The sequence below is a fragment of the Pithys albifrons genome, chromosome 10, assembly GCF_047495875.1.
Source record: "Pithys albifrons albifrons isolate INPA30051 chromosome 10, PitAlb_v1, whole genome shotgun sequence".
Taxonomy (NCBI): Eukaryota; Metazoa; Chordata; class Aves; order Passeriformes; family Thamnophilidae; genus Pithys; species Pithys albifrons.
The window spans coordinates 7,179,332-7,197,423 of NC_092467.1; the positions used below are offsets into that span (position 1 = coordinate 7,179,332).

General features: G+C 51.2%; 1 protein-coding gene across 3 annotated transcripts in view; it reads left to right on the top strand.

Annotated features, from left to right (window-relative positions):
* Nucleotides 1-18,092, top strand: part of CACNA1E (calcium voltage-gated channel subunit alpha1 E) — a 131,705-nt gene that overhangs the window by 55,253 nt on the left and 58,360 nt on the right. For all 3 annotated transcript variants that reach the window (XM_071565743.1, XM_071565741.1, XM_071565742.1), the window contains 3 exons: nucleotides 5,328-5,431; nucleotides 6,223-6,375; nucleotides 6,494-6,675. In XM_071565743.1, the coding sequence (XP_071421844.1) occupies nucleotides 5,328-5,431; nucleotides 6,223-6,375; nucleotides 6,494-6,675 (439 nt within the window). The remainder of the gene's footprint in view (nucleotides 1-5,327; nucleotides 5,432-6,222; nucleotides 6,376-6,493; nucleotides 6,676-18,092) is intronic.

Genomic DNA, 18,092 nt, shown 5'->3' on the forward strand with positions numbered 1-18,092 from the left:
GGGTGATGACAAAAAAGGCTTCACATTGCTGGAGACAGCTGGTGGGGGGACCCCTGAGCAGGCATAACTATGGCTCTGGATTTGGGGGGAACAGGCATCCTGCCATCCCTCAGTGCAGGATCTGTCCCACGTGCTGCTCACATGCTTTACTCCTTCCTTCCCAGCTCCTCTCCTCCCAGTGGTTGGTTTCCCCGCAGCCGCAGAATGAGTCAGTCCCTCCCACGTGGCTGCTGGTCCCTGAGGGCATTGCCTCCCCTCCCATCCCATGCAATCCCCTTCTGCACCCCGACATCCTTTCAGAGCTCCTGGTCTGGGGTGAAGCTCTTCTTCCTCCTATGGGGTAAAAGCTTGGGCAAAGTCCCCATGCACCATTTCTTTGCACTGCCACAAACCTTGTTCTGGAAGAGGAGTTGGAGGGTAGAAGCCTGGCTTGAGTGAAAGGACAGCGGGTTATTTCCACCACATCCTTACCTGCAGAGCTGGAATCACCCAGGTGGATGTCCCTGGGATCTTGGCCCCCTCCTTTGGCATGAGTTCAGACAGGTCCTGCTGTGGTACACACTTGCCTGTACTATATTTCTCTTGCAGGACCAGCTCCCCTGCCTCCTGTCAATGACTTTAGGTTCCCACCAGGTCCTGTGTGTGCAAATGCAGTTTCATCATCATCATCTCTCTGCCAAATCCTGTGTCTGCTAAGAGGCAGCACAGGGACTGGAGGCAAGAGAGAGGCAGCTCATAGGATCCTGAACAGAATACTCCCTCATGCACTAACCCTGTGAGCTTCTCCAGGAAGAGGTGGCCTTGGGGGATTATTTAATTCCCTAGATCAAAGGCTGGTGAAGGGAGATTTTGTCATTCAGTCCCATCACACCTTGCAGGGTGTTGCTAGTGCCCAGTTCAGGGCTCTGGAAGCTGCTGGGAAGGGTGAGAGCAGCAACTTTGCAGCGGAGTGATCCACTTGTGTCATGGCCCCGAAACCTAGTAAGAGCAAGCTGAGGTGATGGAGGCTTTGACGTTGCTCTGAGCTGTGCTAAGGACAGGACTTGGCCCTGGTAGCCCTGTCCCTTGGTGTCCCCAAAGCAGAAACACTGCACTCTGCTGGGTCATCCTCGGAGTGGGTAACTTGATCCCACTGGTCCTGCCTTGAGCCAGATTTGGACTCAAGGGCCTTGGGTACATCCTGCTATGTGTGGTGCTGTCTGCAGAGAGGGGAGGGATTGTTTCACTCTCAGAACAGGGCAAGAATGGGGTAAATTCATCAGGAAACTTATTTTCCACAAGCTGTTTGACCAGTGTATTAATTATGAAGTAGTCTCCCCTGTAGAGTCAGGTGGCAGTGCAAGCCTTCAGGGGCCTTTCCACTTAATTATAAATATTAATTTGTGTGCCAGCCAGCCAGCCAGCACCCTCCCTGCCCCAGATTTTGGGCTGACATTAGTCTGTCTCAGTCGATCCCTCTTTCCACCCAGCACACCTTTTGCTGGGACAGCTTGTCTGCATATTCCTCAGCAGAGGTTCCCAAGGGAAATGGTGGAGGGTTGCTCAGTTTGGGGTGGGGGGATGAATCAAGAGTCAGTTTGATCATTTGGGGGCTCAGCTTTTGCATGGGTTCACTTGTGTGAAGCCCTTTTCAGCATGGCCTGAGCTCTGTGTGCTTTCCTGAGGGCTGCTGGTGGGATGGGATGATGGGAGTGGGAGTCCAGCAATGCACATCCCCTGGAACAGGCAGAGGAGGCACGATGGGTGCTGTAGTGTGGGATAGTGCATGAGCTCGGTGCTGACTCCGTGCTTTGTGTGGGCAGGGTCATCGAGCATCATTCACAGTTTACTCTGTGCAGTCCCAAAGAGCAGGGAGTAATTTAAAACTTGATTATTCTCTTTTTTCCCCCTCCTTTTTTGCACCCCTGGGTAAAGAAATCCTTAGGTGCGGGTCTTCATTTAAAGATGAGGGTGTGTGTTCTGCTCAGCTCCTGGGAGCTGGAGCAGTGTCAAGGATTGAGCATTGCTCCACCAGCAGCCAGCCCCAAAGCCTGCAGGTGGGAGCCTTGAAATAAATAAAATAATCATCTTGGTTGCAAACACAAAGCATTGGATTATTATTTTTTTTTCTCCGAAAGTGTGTTTTTGTCTGCTGATGATTGCTCACTATTCAGTTATAGTTTGGAGGATTAACATATATTTCCCATCCTGCCTCGTCTCTCATTTGCATGCTTCCAAAAGCTCCTCTTTGCTCTTTTCTCCACCTGCAGTTTCTCTTCCCTCTTTTCTCAGAAGTAAAACTAACCCCTTTGCCTGGGTGACCTATAAAAACGCCTTCACTTTTTTTTTCCCCCCTTCTTTTTTCCTCCAGTACATATGATGAAAAGTATGAGATCACTGGGATTTTTTTAGCCCAAATCTGGCAGCTTTTTTCAAATAACTTGGAGGGTGAGATGTAATTTTAGTTTGGGTCCTCACCTAAAAATAAAGAATAATTATTAGCACATCAGACGTGGATATTGTAAGTGATCGAAAAGGGTTTAAATTGTTCTACAGATACCGGAGCTGCCGCCCTGTATCAGCATAAAGGTCTGTCACAGCCTGAGTCCCATCTCTGGGCTGTACATCCTCAGAAGCTATAAGGAACTTTAATTCAGAGATGGAGCTGGATAATATAGTTAAAAAAAATTAATAGCAGGCATGATTAGAGGGTTAACAAGTAATTGACAGGTACAATGCTGAAGTTTGAAGCAGCAAGGTGTGTTCTAAGTGTTGTATTCATTATTAGCAGTAATGTGATGGTGGTGTCTGTGTGTACCAGCAAAGCCAGGTTACTGGAGAGAGGTTGTGTCTGTTACTTAGAGCCCCAGCATGGCTTGGGAAAAGCAGACAGCAGCCAGGAAGCTTGGTTAGCTTTTTCCAGCTACTTTAGCAGGTCTAACGGTGGTCCCAGGGCTGCTCAGACCCTGCTTGGAGGCTCTGGGATTGATGGGTTTGCTGGGAGAGGCTCTGGCAGTGTGTGCTCCCAGCGTGTCCGCTGTCATTGGGAGTCACGGCCGTGCCTGCAAAAGGATGTGCAGGCATCTATTTTATAGTGGTGGGTCATCGGTCAGAGGACAGGTCTGAGTGCAACCGCCTCACTCAGGTGATCTGTCCAAATCTCCTCCCAAAAGAGCTTGTGATGTCCCTTGTCCCCCAGCAAAGACAAGGAGCATGTCACCTTGCCACAGAGGAGTCCCATTCTTAGCAGCTAATTTAGAGCGCTGGGAAGTAGTGCCCTGGAATTGCCTGAACTTTGCCTGGAGCGCGAGGGCTCTGGAGCCCTTCAAACAAATCTGGGTTAGAGGAGGATTTTGCAGCCAGGGTGCTCTCAGGTGCTGCTCCTGCCTCGGGGAGGGGATGTCTGGGGGGGCTGAGAGAGGTGTTGGCTCCACCTCCATCACTCCATCCAGCTGGGTAGGACCACGGCTTGCACTGATCTGTGGTGATAGGAGAGAGCTGTCAATCCCAATCCTGCTGTGATGCCAGGAGCCTTCCAGCTGGGATTTCACTGGCAAGGCCTCAGGAGAAGGGCTGGAGCCAATGTCCAGCTAATGCCCAGCCCAGGAGTATCCCTGGCTTCCTGGAGATGCTCAGTCCTGGCTGGAGTCAGAGCAGGGGCTGCACATGCCCCTTGGGGAGGCTGGCAGCATACCAGGTGTTGGGACATGAGGAGCAAAAGCTGAAGGAGGGTCTTGGGGTCTCCAGCTTGATGTTGGCACAATGTCTTCTCTATACTGGCATTTTGAGGAGGGTTACACTGTTCTTCCTGGCAGGTTGTGTGAAAGGGATAAAAGTGCTGGTGCTCTTCTCTCCCCTTGTGCTGCTGAGTGGCTGTGCTTTATCATACTTATTGATTTTGATCTTACAACCAATTTAACAGTGCAGTTCTCCCCAGCCCCTGGGTGCTCCTGAATTAATTAAGTCCCTTTTCTGCTCTCCTGTCAGCCCTGTGGGTAGCAGGGGCTGGTTACGGGCTGGGGCATGGAGACTTTTGAAAGAGCTCCGGACAAAGGCAAAGTGCTGTAAAGGGTGAAAGATCCTTGTATATATTGGGGATTAGCAGTGTGATACACAGAGTTGTGGCTGATGCTTCCCAACTGCTCCTGGGGCTAGACTTTGTAGCAGACCCCTTGTGCTGGGGCAGGGACGAAGAGGAGACTGAGAAAAGGAGCTGAAGCAACCTGATTTGCAAATGTGAGAGTGTTTCTTCTGCCAGGGTATCCTAGGAAACCCAGCCGCCTTTCTGAAGGGACAGGTTGGTACCTGCTGTACCTCGGGGAGAGAGGGAGAGAAAGAGTGCTAATTGCTCAGCGCGCCAGAGAGCTGCTCTGGCCTGTAATTAGTTGAATTAGTGGAACAATGACCCAATTTCCCTTGGTTTTTGGATTGCTGCAAACAACCCTAAGGTTGCTGCCTCCCTCTGTCCCATTCTCCTCCCCATCCCCTCCTCTCCCATCCCTTGCTGCTCTACTGCATCTTCCCTCCTCCTTCTCCTCCTTGCCCAGCACCTGGGGAGCAAACCTGGATGGGAGAGGGTTCCGCCAGCATCCCTAAGCCACAGCATCTCTTTTCCCAGAGTAGGTGCAGGGGCCCTGAGTGTTTCCACTGCTGAACTCTGTATGCACCAGCCCCCTCCTGCTCCAATTTGTTTTGTGGAGATGGGCTTGAAAAAATTCTTTTTGTTTTAAAAGAAAACCTCTGGAGTCCTTCCTTTGCCTGCCGGTTGCCTTCCAAGGTCATCAAACTTTCATTACTATAGATTTTTGAATGTATGTGAGGTTCTCAGCTTCTTCTCAGCAATCCCAGAGGTGGGACTCTAAAGAAGCTCCATGTGTGGAAAAAGCCAGAGCAACTAATGGCTGGAGATGCTGCCAGGGGAACATGGATGACCATCAGGGGAATGACCCACATTTCTAGGGCACCATCTCTGGTCCATGTGCTACCTGCCAAGAAGGGAGATTAATCACATGCAGCCAGGATGAGCATGATGTTGGCAGTGTTGAGACCCCAGAGTGTAATTGCGTGGCATGGATGATGTGGGGCTGTTCCCAGGCCATGCTGGTGTGCAGGGGACATCGGGGGCTCCAAGTGTCTTTGGCTCATCACGGTAGCCCATAAGCTTTGGTGCTAGCAACAAATGGGTCTGGCTGGCATGTGGGTCTCTGAGAGGTGTTGAATTTCTGTACCTACTCAGGCACAGTCTTCCTCATGGCTCTCCCAGCCTAGCATGAGGACATGGCTTTTGGCACTGAGGTGGCCAAGGGCTTTGCCCAGGATAACTCTGCTCTCTCCCTGTCTACCTGCAGCATCCTCGCCACTGCTGGGACACACTTCAACACCCACGTGGACCTGAGGACACTGCGGGCTGTGCGGGTGCTCAGACCTCTGAAACTTGTCTCGGGCATTCCCAGTAAGTTGGATGCTCCTGGTCCTCCTCCCATGGTGTCTGCATGAATCTCCAATGCCCTTCAGAGTGAGAGGGGGCCTTGTGCCACCTTGGAGGGTGAAATCAGGGGCAGGGGGACAAACTTTCTGATGTAGTGGGAACTCCAGGGTGGCAGCATTTGGTGTCCCTATATGGCATTGCCCTTTGCCCAGCCCTCTCTGTGCTGGCACAAGGCTGGGCTTGGCAGAGCCCACTGGCAGCTCTGCTTCCCTGGCCAGAAGGCAGTGGGTGGATCCTTTCAGGACTAGGGTTTATTCAGGGGAGATTTCTCTTTTTTTTTTTTTTTTTTTTTTGTTGCAAGATTTCATCTGTTGGCACAGGGATAAATAAAGAAACTAGGCTACTGCTGGCTCCAGTCTTTCCATCCCTCCTGCCCTGGGCACCAGCAGGGTGATGTGCTGTATCCATGGCTCGTGGGCATTGAGGAGGATGGAGCTGCAGCAGTCATGTCCCACCAAATCCAGGTGGGACAAGGACAGGCAGGACACGAGAGTGGAGGCCAGCTCCAGAAACAAATTGTCCTGTAGCCTTGCTCTGCAGTCTGGCCCTCCTTCCCCTGGGATGGTTCTTTCCTCCATGGTCGTCATGCCTAAAGGGATCCTCCAGGCTGTGATGGCCTCTTGCATCTCTCTATGGATGACTGTCCATCCTCTCTGCTCACTGTCCTTTTTACATTCCCAAATGTGAGATGGATGTGCTTCAGGTAGGGGATTTGCATCACTGTTCCGAGCTGTGCCCTTTCTTTCCTCTTCCAGGCTTGCAGATTGTCCTGAAATCCATCATGAAGGCCATGGTGCCTCTTCTCCAGATTGGCTTGCTGCTGTTTTTTGCTATCCTCATGTTTGCCATCATCGGCCTGGAGTTTTACAGTGGGAAGCTGCACCGAGCCTGCTACACAAACAATTCAGGTGGGAAGAAGGGCTCTGCACCCACTTTGCATCCTGTGGGTGGAAAAAAGCTGGGATGAGCTGTATCCTACCACTCCCTTACTTCTGCCTTCTTTGACTCTCTGCTGTGTGCTCACAGGTGAACTAGAGGAACTGGACCCTCCCCATCCATGTGGGGTGCAGGGATGCCCCCCGGGCTACGAGTGCCGGGAGTGGATCGGTCCCAATGATGGGATTACGCAGTTCGACAACATCCTCTTTGCTGTGTTGACCGTCTTCCAGTGCATCACCATGGAAGGGTGGACCACAGTCTTGTACAATGTGAGTAGCACTGCTCTGGGCTCTCTTTTGGGCAGCTGGACATGGGGGTGGGGAGCTGGAGACAATGTTTCTGTGTACTGGAAATTCATAAGATCCTGAGTTTCCTTTGTGATGGAAATGGACTTGGTCCTTCCCATTTGGGCAAGACATGTGGGATAGAGGCGTATGTTACATTCCTCCAAAGGGTGCTCTAACAGCTTGGTTCCCATCTCTCGGTCATGCAGCCCATTGTAGAGAGCAAAATCTCGTGAGCATGGGCTGCAGCTATTCTGCTGCTTGAGGGCTGTCCCTGGGGAGGCATCCTTCCTTCTCTCCTGCTCCTCCTATGCTCCCTAGGGCAGCTCTGTGAGAATGGACATGTTTCCTGGACACTGTGTATCTGCTCTCCTTGTGCACCAGGCAGCAGATGTGTCTGCATCCCCATGGTGGCCTGGGAAAGCCCTGGATCTAGGCTTGGACCCCTGCCCTGGGACAGGGGCAGCATTTCAGTGTCTGACAGGGAGCTGGGATGTTTGATATTTGTGCTGAGGGAACAGGGAATAGCTGGGCTGGATTCCTCTGTTTTGCAGCTGTTTGAAGCTGCTGATGCCCAAACCCTTGGGGTGCCCAGAATAAAACTTGGGGGCAAAGCTGGAAGCAGGAAAAAAAGCTACAGGCGATCACAAAGTACAACATTGCTGTGGGCGATTGGCCATATAAGTATGTTTGAGTTTGTGGGCTTGAAGCAACCATGCCTGTTCTGTTCCCAGCCTAATTTCAGCACCAATTTTGGCGTCATTGCACAATGTTTTTATACCCTGGTTCCCATAACACCCAGAGTTTTGCAAAGTGGCATTGCTCTGCAGGAGACAAATTGGATGGCATGTGATGGGGGAAACATGGTTTGGTAGTGACTCTGTCATCCAAGGCTGTTTTTTAACCCCAGACCAAGGTACCACTGCCAGTGTTGGAACACCTCCTCCCACTTGGTCCATCACAGGGTACTTCTTGGGGTGCAGTATGGGGTGTGTGTACAGATGGATTGTGAAACCTAGACTGGAGTAGAAAGTGGAGAGTTCGTGGTAAGGGCTTGACCTTACCATGAGGATTTGGATTTCCTCTTCCTAAAGGAGATGGTGGTATCAGGATCTCACTGTTTCAGTGAGGGAATTAAGCAGGATTGAACTGAGTGTTCAGACCAAAACAAGTCGATTTCTTGTCTGCTTCTGTTGTGTCAATGGGATTAGAGACTTAACTACAGCACCTCTTGCCCAGGCATAACCGAGTAGAGCAGGGAAGGTGATTTTCCAGTGCCCTGGGCAGCTGCTCCCTGCTCCCACTGCTGTATGCAGCCTGTGTGTGCCTGTGGCCAGTGCCACTAACCTGCCCTGCACCTTGTTCTTTAATGGCTTCCATCAGTGCTCCCCATGTCCCCTCCTTCCCGTCCTTTGGTGCCTGCAGCAATTAGCAGCAGTGCTCCTTGTGCTAGAGCCCCAGTGGCTGTGTGTGAGGAGATTGTGAACTACAGAGACAGACAATTTATGGTCTGATCAGCTTTGAGGGTTTGAGTCTGGTCTCCTGTTGCTTGAGATGTCCTTGCTGGGAACGCACCATTCACTGTCTGGGATTTTTGGATTCATCAGCTGGGTCTTATAGGAGGGTAAGGGCGGGAGATGCTGCTGGGACCACTGAAAACTGTGCTCCACAGGACCTGCCCTACAGGATCCCCCACCTCAGCTGATAAATTGTGGTCTCCTGGGGGCCCCTGGGGCAGCCACAGCCCTTGTATCGAAGTAACCTTCCCAGCACCAGTTGTAATGCCAGGCAAACATGCTCTGTCACCGTGTTCCTGATGGCCTGGACCATAAATAAGGTGCCTCCCTTTCCCGCTCCTCTGCAAAGAACCAGCTATTACTGCCTATAATGGAAAGGATTAGGGACCTTCTTTGGCTTATAATTAAATGAGGATTTGGGCCATGGTAAGGTAAAATGCTGCTGATTCATTTTGGGGGCTGGCAAGAGATGATGTCCCTGGCACTGCTGAGCTGCACCTCCTGCCCTCCCCAGGGACACAGACTGACTCTCAGGGTTCCTCAAGGTGCAAAGGTTACAGGTGCTCAGTCCTTTTGGTGCTTGGGGAAAGAAAAATTGATTCCTGCCTTTTTTTTTTTTTTTTTTTTAATAAAAAATGAGGGATGGCCAGGGGGGATGCAGTCCCTGGGGGATGCAGGGGGAGAGCGGGAAAGCCACAGGGATGCTCTGCCATCACCTTTGTCACTTGGAGCATCAAACTAGAGCAGGCTCCTGCTGCTAACCAAGCATAGACCTTGCTCAGCATGTGCCCCAGGTTTGGGGGACCCTACTTTCCCAGTGGAGTAAAGCGGTGGGAGGCTGCGTCCTTGTGGATTAACACTGCAGGGGAGAGTGAGATGGCAGGAAAACCACTTTAGCAATCTCTCACAGAAATTGCTTACTATAGTATTCCCCTGAGTAACTATATCATGATTTTAAGATCCATTTTTCCACAATTATACCGGGTCTAGAAGCGTAGCTCCCAGAATTTGTAGACAGCATCATGAAGAGCTAATCAGCTTTTCCACGTGTGTTATTTCGTCTAAGTGTTTGCTTGTTGCCTTCTTTTTATCAGCCTTGCCTCTATGAAAGCAGAAATCACAGTATGGGTTAAAAATAAAAGAAAAAGCCTCAAATTGTGGGGTGTTACAGCTTTTCCAGTTCCCATCCCTGGGAGCCTGGGGGACTTGGATTTCTTTTACAGGGGAGTTTTGGCTTCGTGGCTGTCTCTGTGGTCTGAAACAGGGTCTAAGGAGTATTTGGCTTTTCTTCTTATACCCTTTCCTGAGCTGGCTTGAGACCAAACCTGATTTCTGTAGGGACCAGAGGGAAATACAGTGCTGGCAAAGAGGCTCACTGTCCTACTTCTCCTACCCTGCAGCCATGCTGGCATTGGGCAGGGGCTGGGTTCCAGTTTTGTCATTAACTGGTGATGCTGGGAGTTGGCGGGAGAGTGGTGGTGGTGCTGGTGCTGGTGAGAAGCTGCCAGTGTGTGCCACGAGGCCTGGCCAGATGTGACACAGGCACCTTGGTGATGCTGCTGGCTTCAGATGCTCAGCCCAGCTCCCACGGTCCCAGAGAGCAAACTGGACAGAAGTTTGAAATCAATGTTTGCATCAGAAAGTCAACTCAGGGGGCTGTATTTATTCACTGTGATTATTTGTTTGCTTTCCTGTTTGGAATTGCTCACCTGCTGTGCTTGCAGGTAGCAAGGAGGAGTCTGGCTTGATGGGATCTGCCTCTCTCCTTTCCCCCCCATGCTGCCAGGAACTGAGATGGGAAGAGAAACAGCCGTGGCAAGGATGTGTTGGGGCTGTGGGCAGGTGGGCTCTGCAGGGAGAGGGGACAGCTCTGCCAGATTCATGTGCTCCTGTGCCCAGAGCACTGTTCTCTGCTCCCCAGTCATACCAATTCTGGGAACCGCAGCCCCTGGTTGGGATTTAGTGTTTGGACAACCAGCAAGTGTGTGTGGAGAAAGCCAGTATTTATAGCTGTGTGAGCAATGCCAGTGTGGAGAGATGCAGGCAGGGGATCCAGGGCTGTCTGTCCCTCCTAGAGCAGGTCTGGAGCACAAGTCTGATAAGGAACAGCTGCGGGAACTGAGAGGGACTCAGCCTGGGCAAAAGAAGGCTCAAGAGAACTTTCTCTCTCTACAGCTCCCTCACAGGTAGGTGCAGCCAGATCGGGGTTGGGCTCTTCTGCCAGGTAACAAGTGACAGGATGAGAAGAAGTGGTTTCAAGTTCAGCCAGGGGAGGTTTAGATTGTGTATTAGGAAAAAATCCTTCTCCAAAAGCATTGTCAAGCATTGCAACAGACTGCCTAGGGAAGTGGTGGGCCCATCTCTGGAAGGATTTGAAAGACATGGGAATGTGGCACTTGAGGACATGGTTTAGGGGTGAACATGGCATGCTGGGTTAATGGCTGGACTTGATGATCTTAGCAGGCTTTTGCAAAGTAAACAATTCTATGATTCTGTGATTCCTGTTGCTTGTTTCCCTGCATGGATCTGGCTGTCAGCTTGAAATCTTCCTCCTCTTTGGCACTAGGGATTGGAACCATAGGGAAGCACAAGGGCAAAACTGTACAGGGAGCCCTAGGAGATGCTGGGGCTGAGTGTTGGGAGCCTTCTGGGTGCTTTTGCAGCAGGAGGAGAGTGTTTACTGGGGGAAAGAACATCAAGTCCTTGGCAGCTTCCAAAACACCTACCAAAATGCAGTGGTGGTGGGCAGAGCTGTAGGTCTTGTATCCCCGTGCAGAGCTGAACAGCTGCTGCAGTGAGCCAGGCGGCTGCAGAAGCGCTGGTTAGGTGTGAAGGGTGAGCTGTGTGTGCAGAGACAGCAGCTGAGACACTGCAAGAGTGGCTGTGAAACAGGAGCTGCTGCAAGGATGGGGGTTTGCAGCAAGTGTGACTCAACCACCACGTGCTTCCAGCACACTGGAGGTGCTGGGGCTGGGAGGGTGTGATGGGAGGACATCCCAGTGTTTGGGATCTCCTCCACAAGTGGGGTGCAAAAGGGTTTTGATGAATCTCACCACGTGCAAAGTTGGGGTGTTGTGCCGCTGGACACAGGGCTGGTTTTGTTTGTGAAGCACCAAACCGGAGATCACAGAATCACAGAACAGTTTGGATTGGAAGGAGCCTTTTAAAGATTATCTAGTTCATTCCCCTGCCACAGGCAGGGACACCTTCCACTAGATCAGGCTACTCAGAACCCAGTCCAACATGGCCTTGAACACTTTCAGGGATGGGGCAGCCACAACTTCTCTGGGTGACCTGTGCCAGGGTCTCAGCACCCTCATTGTATAAAAATTCTTCCTAATATCTAATTTAAATTGACCCTTCTTTGGTTTATAACCTCTACCCCTTGTCCTATCACAACAGGCCCTGCTAAAATGTTTGTCCTCATTTTCCTTACAAGCCCCCTTTAAGTACTGAAGATCTTCTGAGATTTGCTGTAGGCTGCTTTTCAAATGTGGTGACACATCCATCCTTTTTGAAACAGGGACTGTTCAGACAGCCCTGATTTGGGTGCTGGGAAAGGGAGGTGTGTTATATCACTGGCCATGCTGGAGCACATGGATCAGAGACGGGGGCAAGACTTTGCACTGTCGACCCTGGAGGAGGTCAGAGGAGGAATCTCTTGCAAAGCAGTTATTTTTCCATGTGTGTGTGAACAAAATTGCTCATTGCATCTTGGCATAAATTCCTGGGTTGTCACAGTTGCCCGTTGGGATGTTCAGTACTCAGTTGCTCTCCCTGAAGCACCTTTGTGTGAACAGTGTGAGTGGCACCTGAGCATTGTTCAGATCTGGGTGGGCTCCTCCTCTTGCCTTTCAGAGTGAGGACAGTGCCTGGCTTTCCATGGAGCAGCAAAATTAATGACCTCACCAGTGAGGATGTTCCTCATTTTGGGGTTTGCTCAGACCTGACACAAGCTGGGAAACCTAAGTCCCGGTGCTTCCAGGAGCTGCAGCAGTTCCTCTGGACATTGATGTCTGTTTCCTGGGGTCCCTGGTCCCAGGGCAAGAGCTGCAGCAGTGCCAAACATGTGCCAAGGAACTCTGCAGCAAGGGCTTGTGATGCAAAGATCCCCAAAACAGCACCTGTTCTGACACCACGAAATGGCAGAGCACAGGAGGAGCTCCCCCTCACCTGGGGGCTGAGCCTGCCCTGCTGCTTCTTTGGATACTGTGAATTCTGGGAGTGTGATGGATAACGGTAGCTCTCAGGAAGGAGCAGTGCTGGCTAGAGATGATCTCTGGGGAGAGGAGGAGGAGGGAAAGAGGCTGGAGATCGGGGGAGGTGGGAGGGATGACAAAAGAGGGAAACCACTTGGCTTTTTAGCCCCTCTGTGCCCTGGGACGGCGCCAGGCTCTCAAGCCAGAACGATCGCAAAGGGAACAGGAGTCCCTTCTTATGTGTTTTAAATTAAAACACAACGCACACAAAATATCCTGTCGGGGAGGTATGAAAATTTAATCAGCACCCAGAGCTCTGAGCAGCTCGGTAGCGAGCACAGACCGTAATGCCTCTGCAGCTATTCCTGGCGGCTCCCGGCCGTGCGGGCACAGCGGGATGGGCTCTGTGCTGGGGCGAGCAGGGGCTGCCAAAAAGTCCCCCGCACTCGTGGCGCTGCAGGACAGAGCCCCTTCCTCCTCCTTCCTCCAAAAGATTAAACGCTGAGTGTTTTTAAACATGATGAAATTAAAGAGGAATTAAGAGAGGAGATATCAAATTCCACCTCTAGGGTTCAAACCCTTCCTAACTTAAAGTGAGCTGTTTTTCCCCAAGTGGCTCCAGTTGGTGCCCATGCTGCCAGCCGTGGGTGCTGGAGCTCATCCCTGCCAGGCACATGTGCAGCAGCCAGCCTGCTCTCCCCTCTCCTGCCTTTGGAAAAAACGGCTCTATCTCTGCACTCAGCAAAGCCAGACCCTCGCCAGCTTGCCAAATGTTCCTGCCTTTTTTTTTTATCCCCTTTTTCCCTCTGTGTGTGTATGTGCTGAAATGACACTGCAAGAAACAAACTGTGTCTGCTGGATCCCAGCTTTCAGGCATGTTCTATCAAAAGCTCCCTGCCCACACCCTGCTCCCTGCCCGTGCGGGAAAGTCTCACTCCTGGCAGTGCTGGAGGAGCCAAGGGGCTGGTGGAAGCACCAGTGCTCCAACATGGATGCTCTGGCACTCCCCAACAGCTCCAGGCTCAAGGATGGGAGGTGGCAGGGGGTTTCAGTGCTGCCTGATCCCCCATTGCTCATCTTTTTTAAGCCCGGGACTTGTAACTCCATTAGCAGATTTGGTACTGGGAATTGTGTTGGTCAGGTGTTGGAAAGCTGTTTTCATGGTTCTTGGTGAATGTGCTGCTGTGCATCAGAGTTGGGTTGTAGGGTTCCATGAGTGAGCTTGTGCATGAGTCTGTTGCCCCAGACCCTCATAGCTGGAGCTGGGGATGTTCCTGCATCTAGGAATGTCATACAACAATGAAAATCATATTTCGGAACAACATATCATGGGGCCTGAGCTGTCTCTTTGGGCTTGGTGCACCCAGAGTAAAGCAGGATTTCAGGCTGGAAATAACCAAGCTCCATGGGAATACAGCCTCAAAACTGATCCCATGGAAGCCATGCCCTGCTGCAGCATCCAGAGTTTGGGTCCAGCTGGAGAGGCAGTAGTGCTGGCATGTGGCAATGGCACTGCCTTAACTAAGAGTGGGGCCTAATGAAGGCTGTGAAGCTTTGAAAATGCTCCATCAGGAAAAGTTCATTCTGCCTGTGAGGCACTTAGGAAGGTGCAGGAGGGGTCTGGGCAGGGGGAAAGTGGGGATTTGGACGCAAAATTGGGGATAGGTCAGGGTTCATAGTGAGGGTTGACTGTGGGGAGAGGCAGAGGAAGGAAGCACACATGGGGACAGGGTTTGGAGATTGATACTGTGGTATCTGGGTGCATTTTCTTGGTGAGTTGGTGAGAACAGAACCAAAATTGGTCTTCATGCCTATTTCAAATATTTTGAGCACTTGATTTTTAGTAATGCTTTGAGCAGTGCATTTTCTGCATTCCATTTAGGAAAGAGAAAAATGAAATATGTTGTGGGTTTTTTCCTGTTTCCCCAGCCCTTCCCTGCACATGCACAGACAGAAGCATGCCCATGTGATGTGGGCTGTGCTGAGCTTTGTGTCCCCCTCTGCCAGGACTCCTGCCTGCCCCAGGCACCCCAGAGCATCCCAGGGCTGCTGCAGGTGCAGGGAATGGGGCAGGAGGTGCCCACTCTGCCTGGACACCCCAACATGCAGCCGTGGTGGGATGAATCCCACTGCAGGTCAGTCCTGGCCTTGCAGAGGAAATGTACCAATTTCCTCATTAACCTGATTTGGAGAAGCAAAGCATTTCCATTCAGATCTTGTCCAGTGCCGGGGTCGCTGATGGATCCCAGGCAGGGCTGGTGGGGAGTGAAGCATGGCCCTGCATGCAGGAGATTAAATTACCACTATTAAAGGGAAGAAAGAGATCTGTTACTGTACTGGGGAGAACAGCAGTGAGTGCCAAGGTTTGGAGCGAACCTTACCATTGTAAGGGGTTTTTTAGTTATTTTTCTTTTTGCTGGGATATGGAGATTTTGAGGCTGTTCCTGCTGACCTGTGTGTGTTTCTCAGCTGGATGCAGCTGTTGTTTGCTGGGAGGAGCATGTTGGGGACTGCAGAGGTGATGCTGGAGGAATGCCATTAACCCTGGCAAGGGCATGGTGGGTGTCACCACCAGACAAAGACCATTGGGAGTTGCCTAGCCAAGGGTTGGAGTACAAGTCACAGAAGCTGTGATGGTTTTGCACCTGTTGTCCCACTCTGTGAGCACCTGAGAAGGGCAGGTGAAGGAAGTACAGTGACCAGGGTAAAGCCCCTTGAGATCTTGGCTTTCCCCATCATGCCCCCTCACTAGGATTGCAGCCAGTGTGGACTGACAGACCCTTCTGGCCCAGTCACGGTGGTTTGGACAGTTTGGTCAACCCATCCCTGCCCTGCAATGCAGGCAGAACTGCAGATCACCATGGTTGCTCTCCATGGGGAGGGAGATACCTGGCAAAGGACAGCCATGAGAACTGGATGGTGCCACCCATGCTGCTGGAGATCCTGTGGATTCCCCCCAGCCTCGCCGTAGCTGCTCTATGCCCTGAGCATGCCACAGCCAGTCCATACAATAATGAATGGTCATTACCCCAGTCTAATTGTGTGCCATTTCAGTCTGGATTAAAAGAGAAACCACAGAAGCCTTTTCCTGATCCAGATGGATTTTGAGAGGGGACCTGAGTGTGTGCGGGGCATGAGAGTGTGCTGCTGATGTTGTCCAGGATGGATGTGGAGGTCTCCAGGACACAGCTGCTGGGAAGGGGCAGAAAGCTCCCCTACTTCCCAGGGAAAGTCTCAAGTGGGAGTCAGCCCTATATGAGACACTGGAGGCTCAGTGAGGATGGATCTTGATGGGTCAAAGGGGAATTGCTATAACTGAAAGAGAATAGATTTACATTATGTATCAGGAAGAAATTCTTCCCTGTGAGGATAGTGAGGCCCTGGCACAGGTTGTCCAGAGATGCTGTGGCTACCCCATCCCTGGAAGTGTTTGAGGCCAAGTTGGATGGGGCTTGGAGCAACCTGGTCTAGTAGAAAATGTCCCTGTCCATGGGAGGGAGGTTGGAACTAAGTGTTTTTAAATGTTCTTTCCAAACTAAAACATTCTAGGATTCTATAATCTCGGTGTGAATGAAATCCAGTGGCTCCTCATGTCCTGCTGCTCCCCAGATGAGTTGGGTGCCCACAGTCTTGATCCTCAGTTCCACTCCCTGTGCTGGTGGGCAATGAGTGGCCACTAAGGCACCCTGCACAGACAGAACATGCTCTCTGTTTATTTTTAGCTAGGAGAGATGGAGGGATTTATTAAGGGGGTTTTTCCCCCCTCCCCTTTTGCCTTTAGCAAAGAAATCCTGAAGTTTCCCCTGCGCCGCAGCCCGAGAGAGGGTACGTGTGGGCTGCACGCTTGTGCTTTGCATTTGACTTGAGTATATATTTAGATTTCTTTAGATTTCTGGCCCCCCTGAGTGAGACCTGCTTTTGCAGCTTCCTGTGCCTTTTCCTGCCCTTTGGAAAAAAAGCCCCAACACAACAACACAAGGGCTGCCTAAAGAATAACCTTTGCTTGGGGTTGAGAAGCAGAGGCTTGTGGGGGTTCCTCCTCTGGGTGGGGGTCCACTGTGCTGGTTGTGTTCCCCCATGAGAGTCCTGCTCCCACACCCTGGTGGTGTCATTTATAGGCTCAGAGGGTTTTGCTGGCAATAGGATGGGTTGTGCCAAGATGTGAGGGGTGTGGTTAAGCTCTGGCTGGGAGTCTCCATCAATACCTTGGTATGGGAAACACCCTTGGGTGTGTGGTCCCTTGGGAAAGAAGTTGTGGCTCTTTAGTCTTCGCTGACAGGTTCATAGTGGTTTTATTGGTGCCTCAGGTGGGTCTGGAGGCAGCAAAAAGTATTTCTTGGTCTGGTGGCCACAGGAGAGTTAGCAAGATGGATTTTATTTAGGCTGCGTTTGGTTTAGGCGGCTGGAGTGCATAATGAGAAGGTGGTTGTCTTAAAGGGAAGGGACAAAGCAGCAAAGATCAGGCGGCTCTTCCATTTTCCAAAGGGTTTACATGAGTGTTGAGACCTGGCCTGGTGCACAGAGAGCAGGGCAGGAACCAAAAGTTTCTTCATTAAAGGAGTTACAGCACTGGTGTAATTTGGGGATTAAACTCCTTGTGTCTGCCCTGAATCCTGCACATGACTGCCCCTTGGTACCTTCAGCAAAGCGGGGAAAAAACTGTGGGAAGACACAGTGGACCAAGGTAATGAACCACTGCCTACAGAGGGATATTGAGAACAAATGATGCCCCAAAGGAATGGGAAAAGGGGCTTCTCAGTCAAGATGACTACATCTTGGTGCCAAAAATAGTTTGAAGCCACCAAAGGTCTCATTGACACAGATCTCATGGAGGATGCTCAAAGAAGCAGTGAGTGGTTCCCCACCTCTGCAGATGGGAGCAAGGCACAGTGAAATGATGTCTGGGGATATCTGGCCTTGGATGGATATTTAACCCCAGCTTTTGGTCCATACAAAGCAAAAAAAGGCTGGATAGTGGGAATGAGAACACAGCCATGAGCGCAGCCAGTGTGGCAACCAAACACTGACACCATGGCACCCATCAGCCAGGCCCTCGGGATGGCTCCCCCACCATGCTTGGAGGGAGCTGGCACATGAAATGGCAGGTCTGGTAACAAGTATTTTTAACAACTCCATCGAGTTGGGGGAGGCACCATCTGACTGGAGAATAGCGAATGCAATGACTATATTTAAAAGCGGGGGGAGGAGGGGAAGAAAAGTAAGGCAGGCAGGAATAGGACTGTAAGCCTGACCTCGATCGCATGCCATTTCGAAACAGATTTGGAAGGCAAGAGAGGAAAATGAATCATGGGTTTGCCAAAGGTAGGTCACGCCGGGCTAACCTGGCATAGGAGGTCTGGAAACATTGTGGAGTTGCTCTTTGTAGTAAAGCTTTTGCTGTGGGAGAGTGCTAATGAAGTGGAGAAGTTGGAAAGGGGAATAGGAGCTCTGCAAGGCCAAAGCAGGTAGTACTGGGGTGGTCCTGAGTGGTGTTGAGGGGACACAGAGGATGTCAGCAACCAGTGCAGTCCTTGGGGATGAATCATAGGCTTTCCTGCTTCCAGCATCAACTGGCTTCCTGGAGGTGGAGGGACAGAGACTGCTACTCTGGGCTAGAGGCATTTGAGGGCTGGAGGAAGAGATGTGGGATGCAGTGAGAAATGGAAAGCCATGTGCTTGTTGAGGA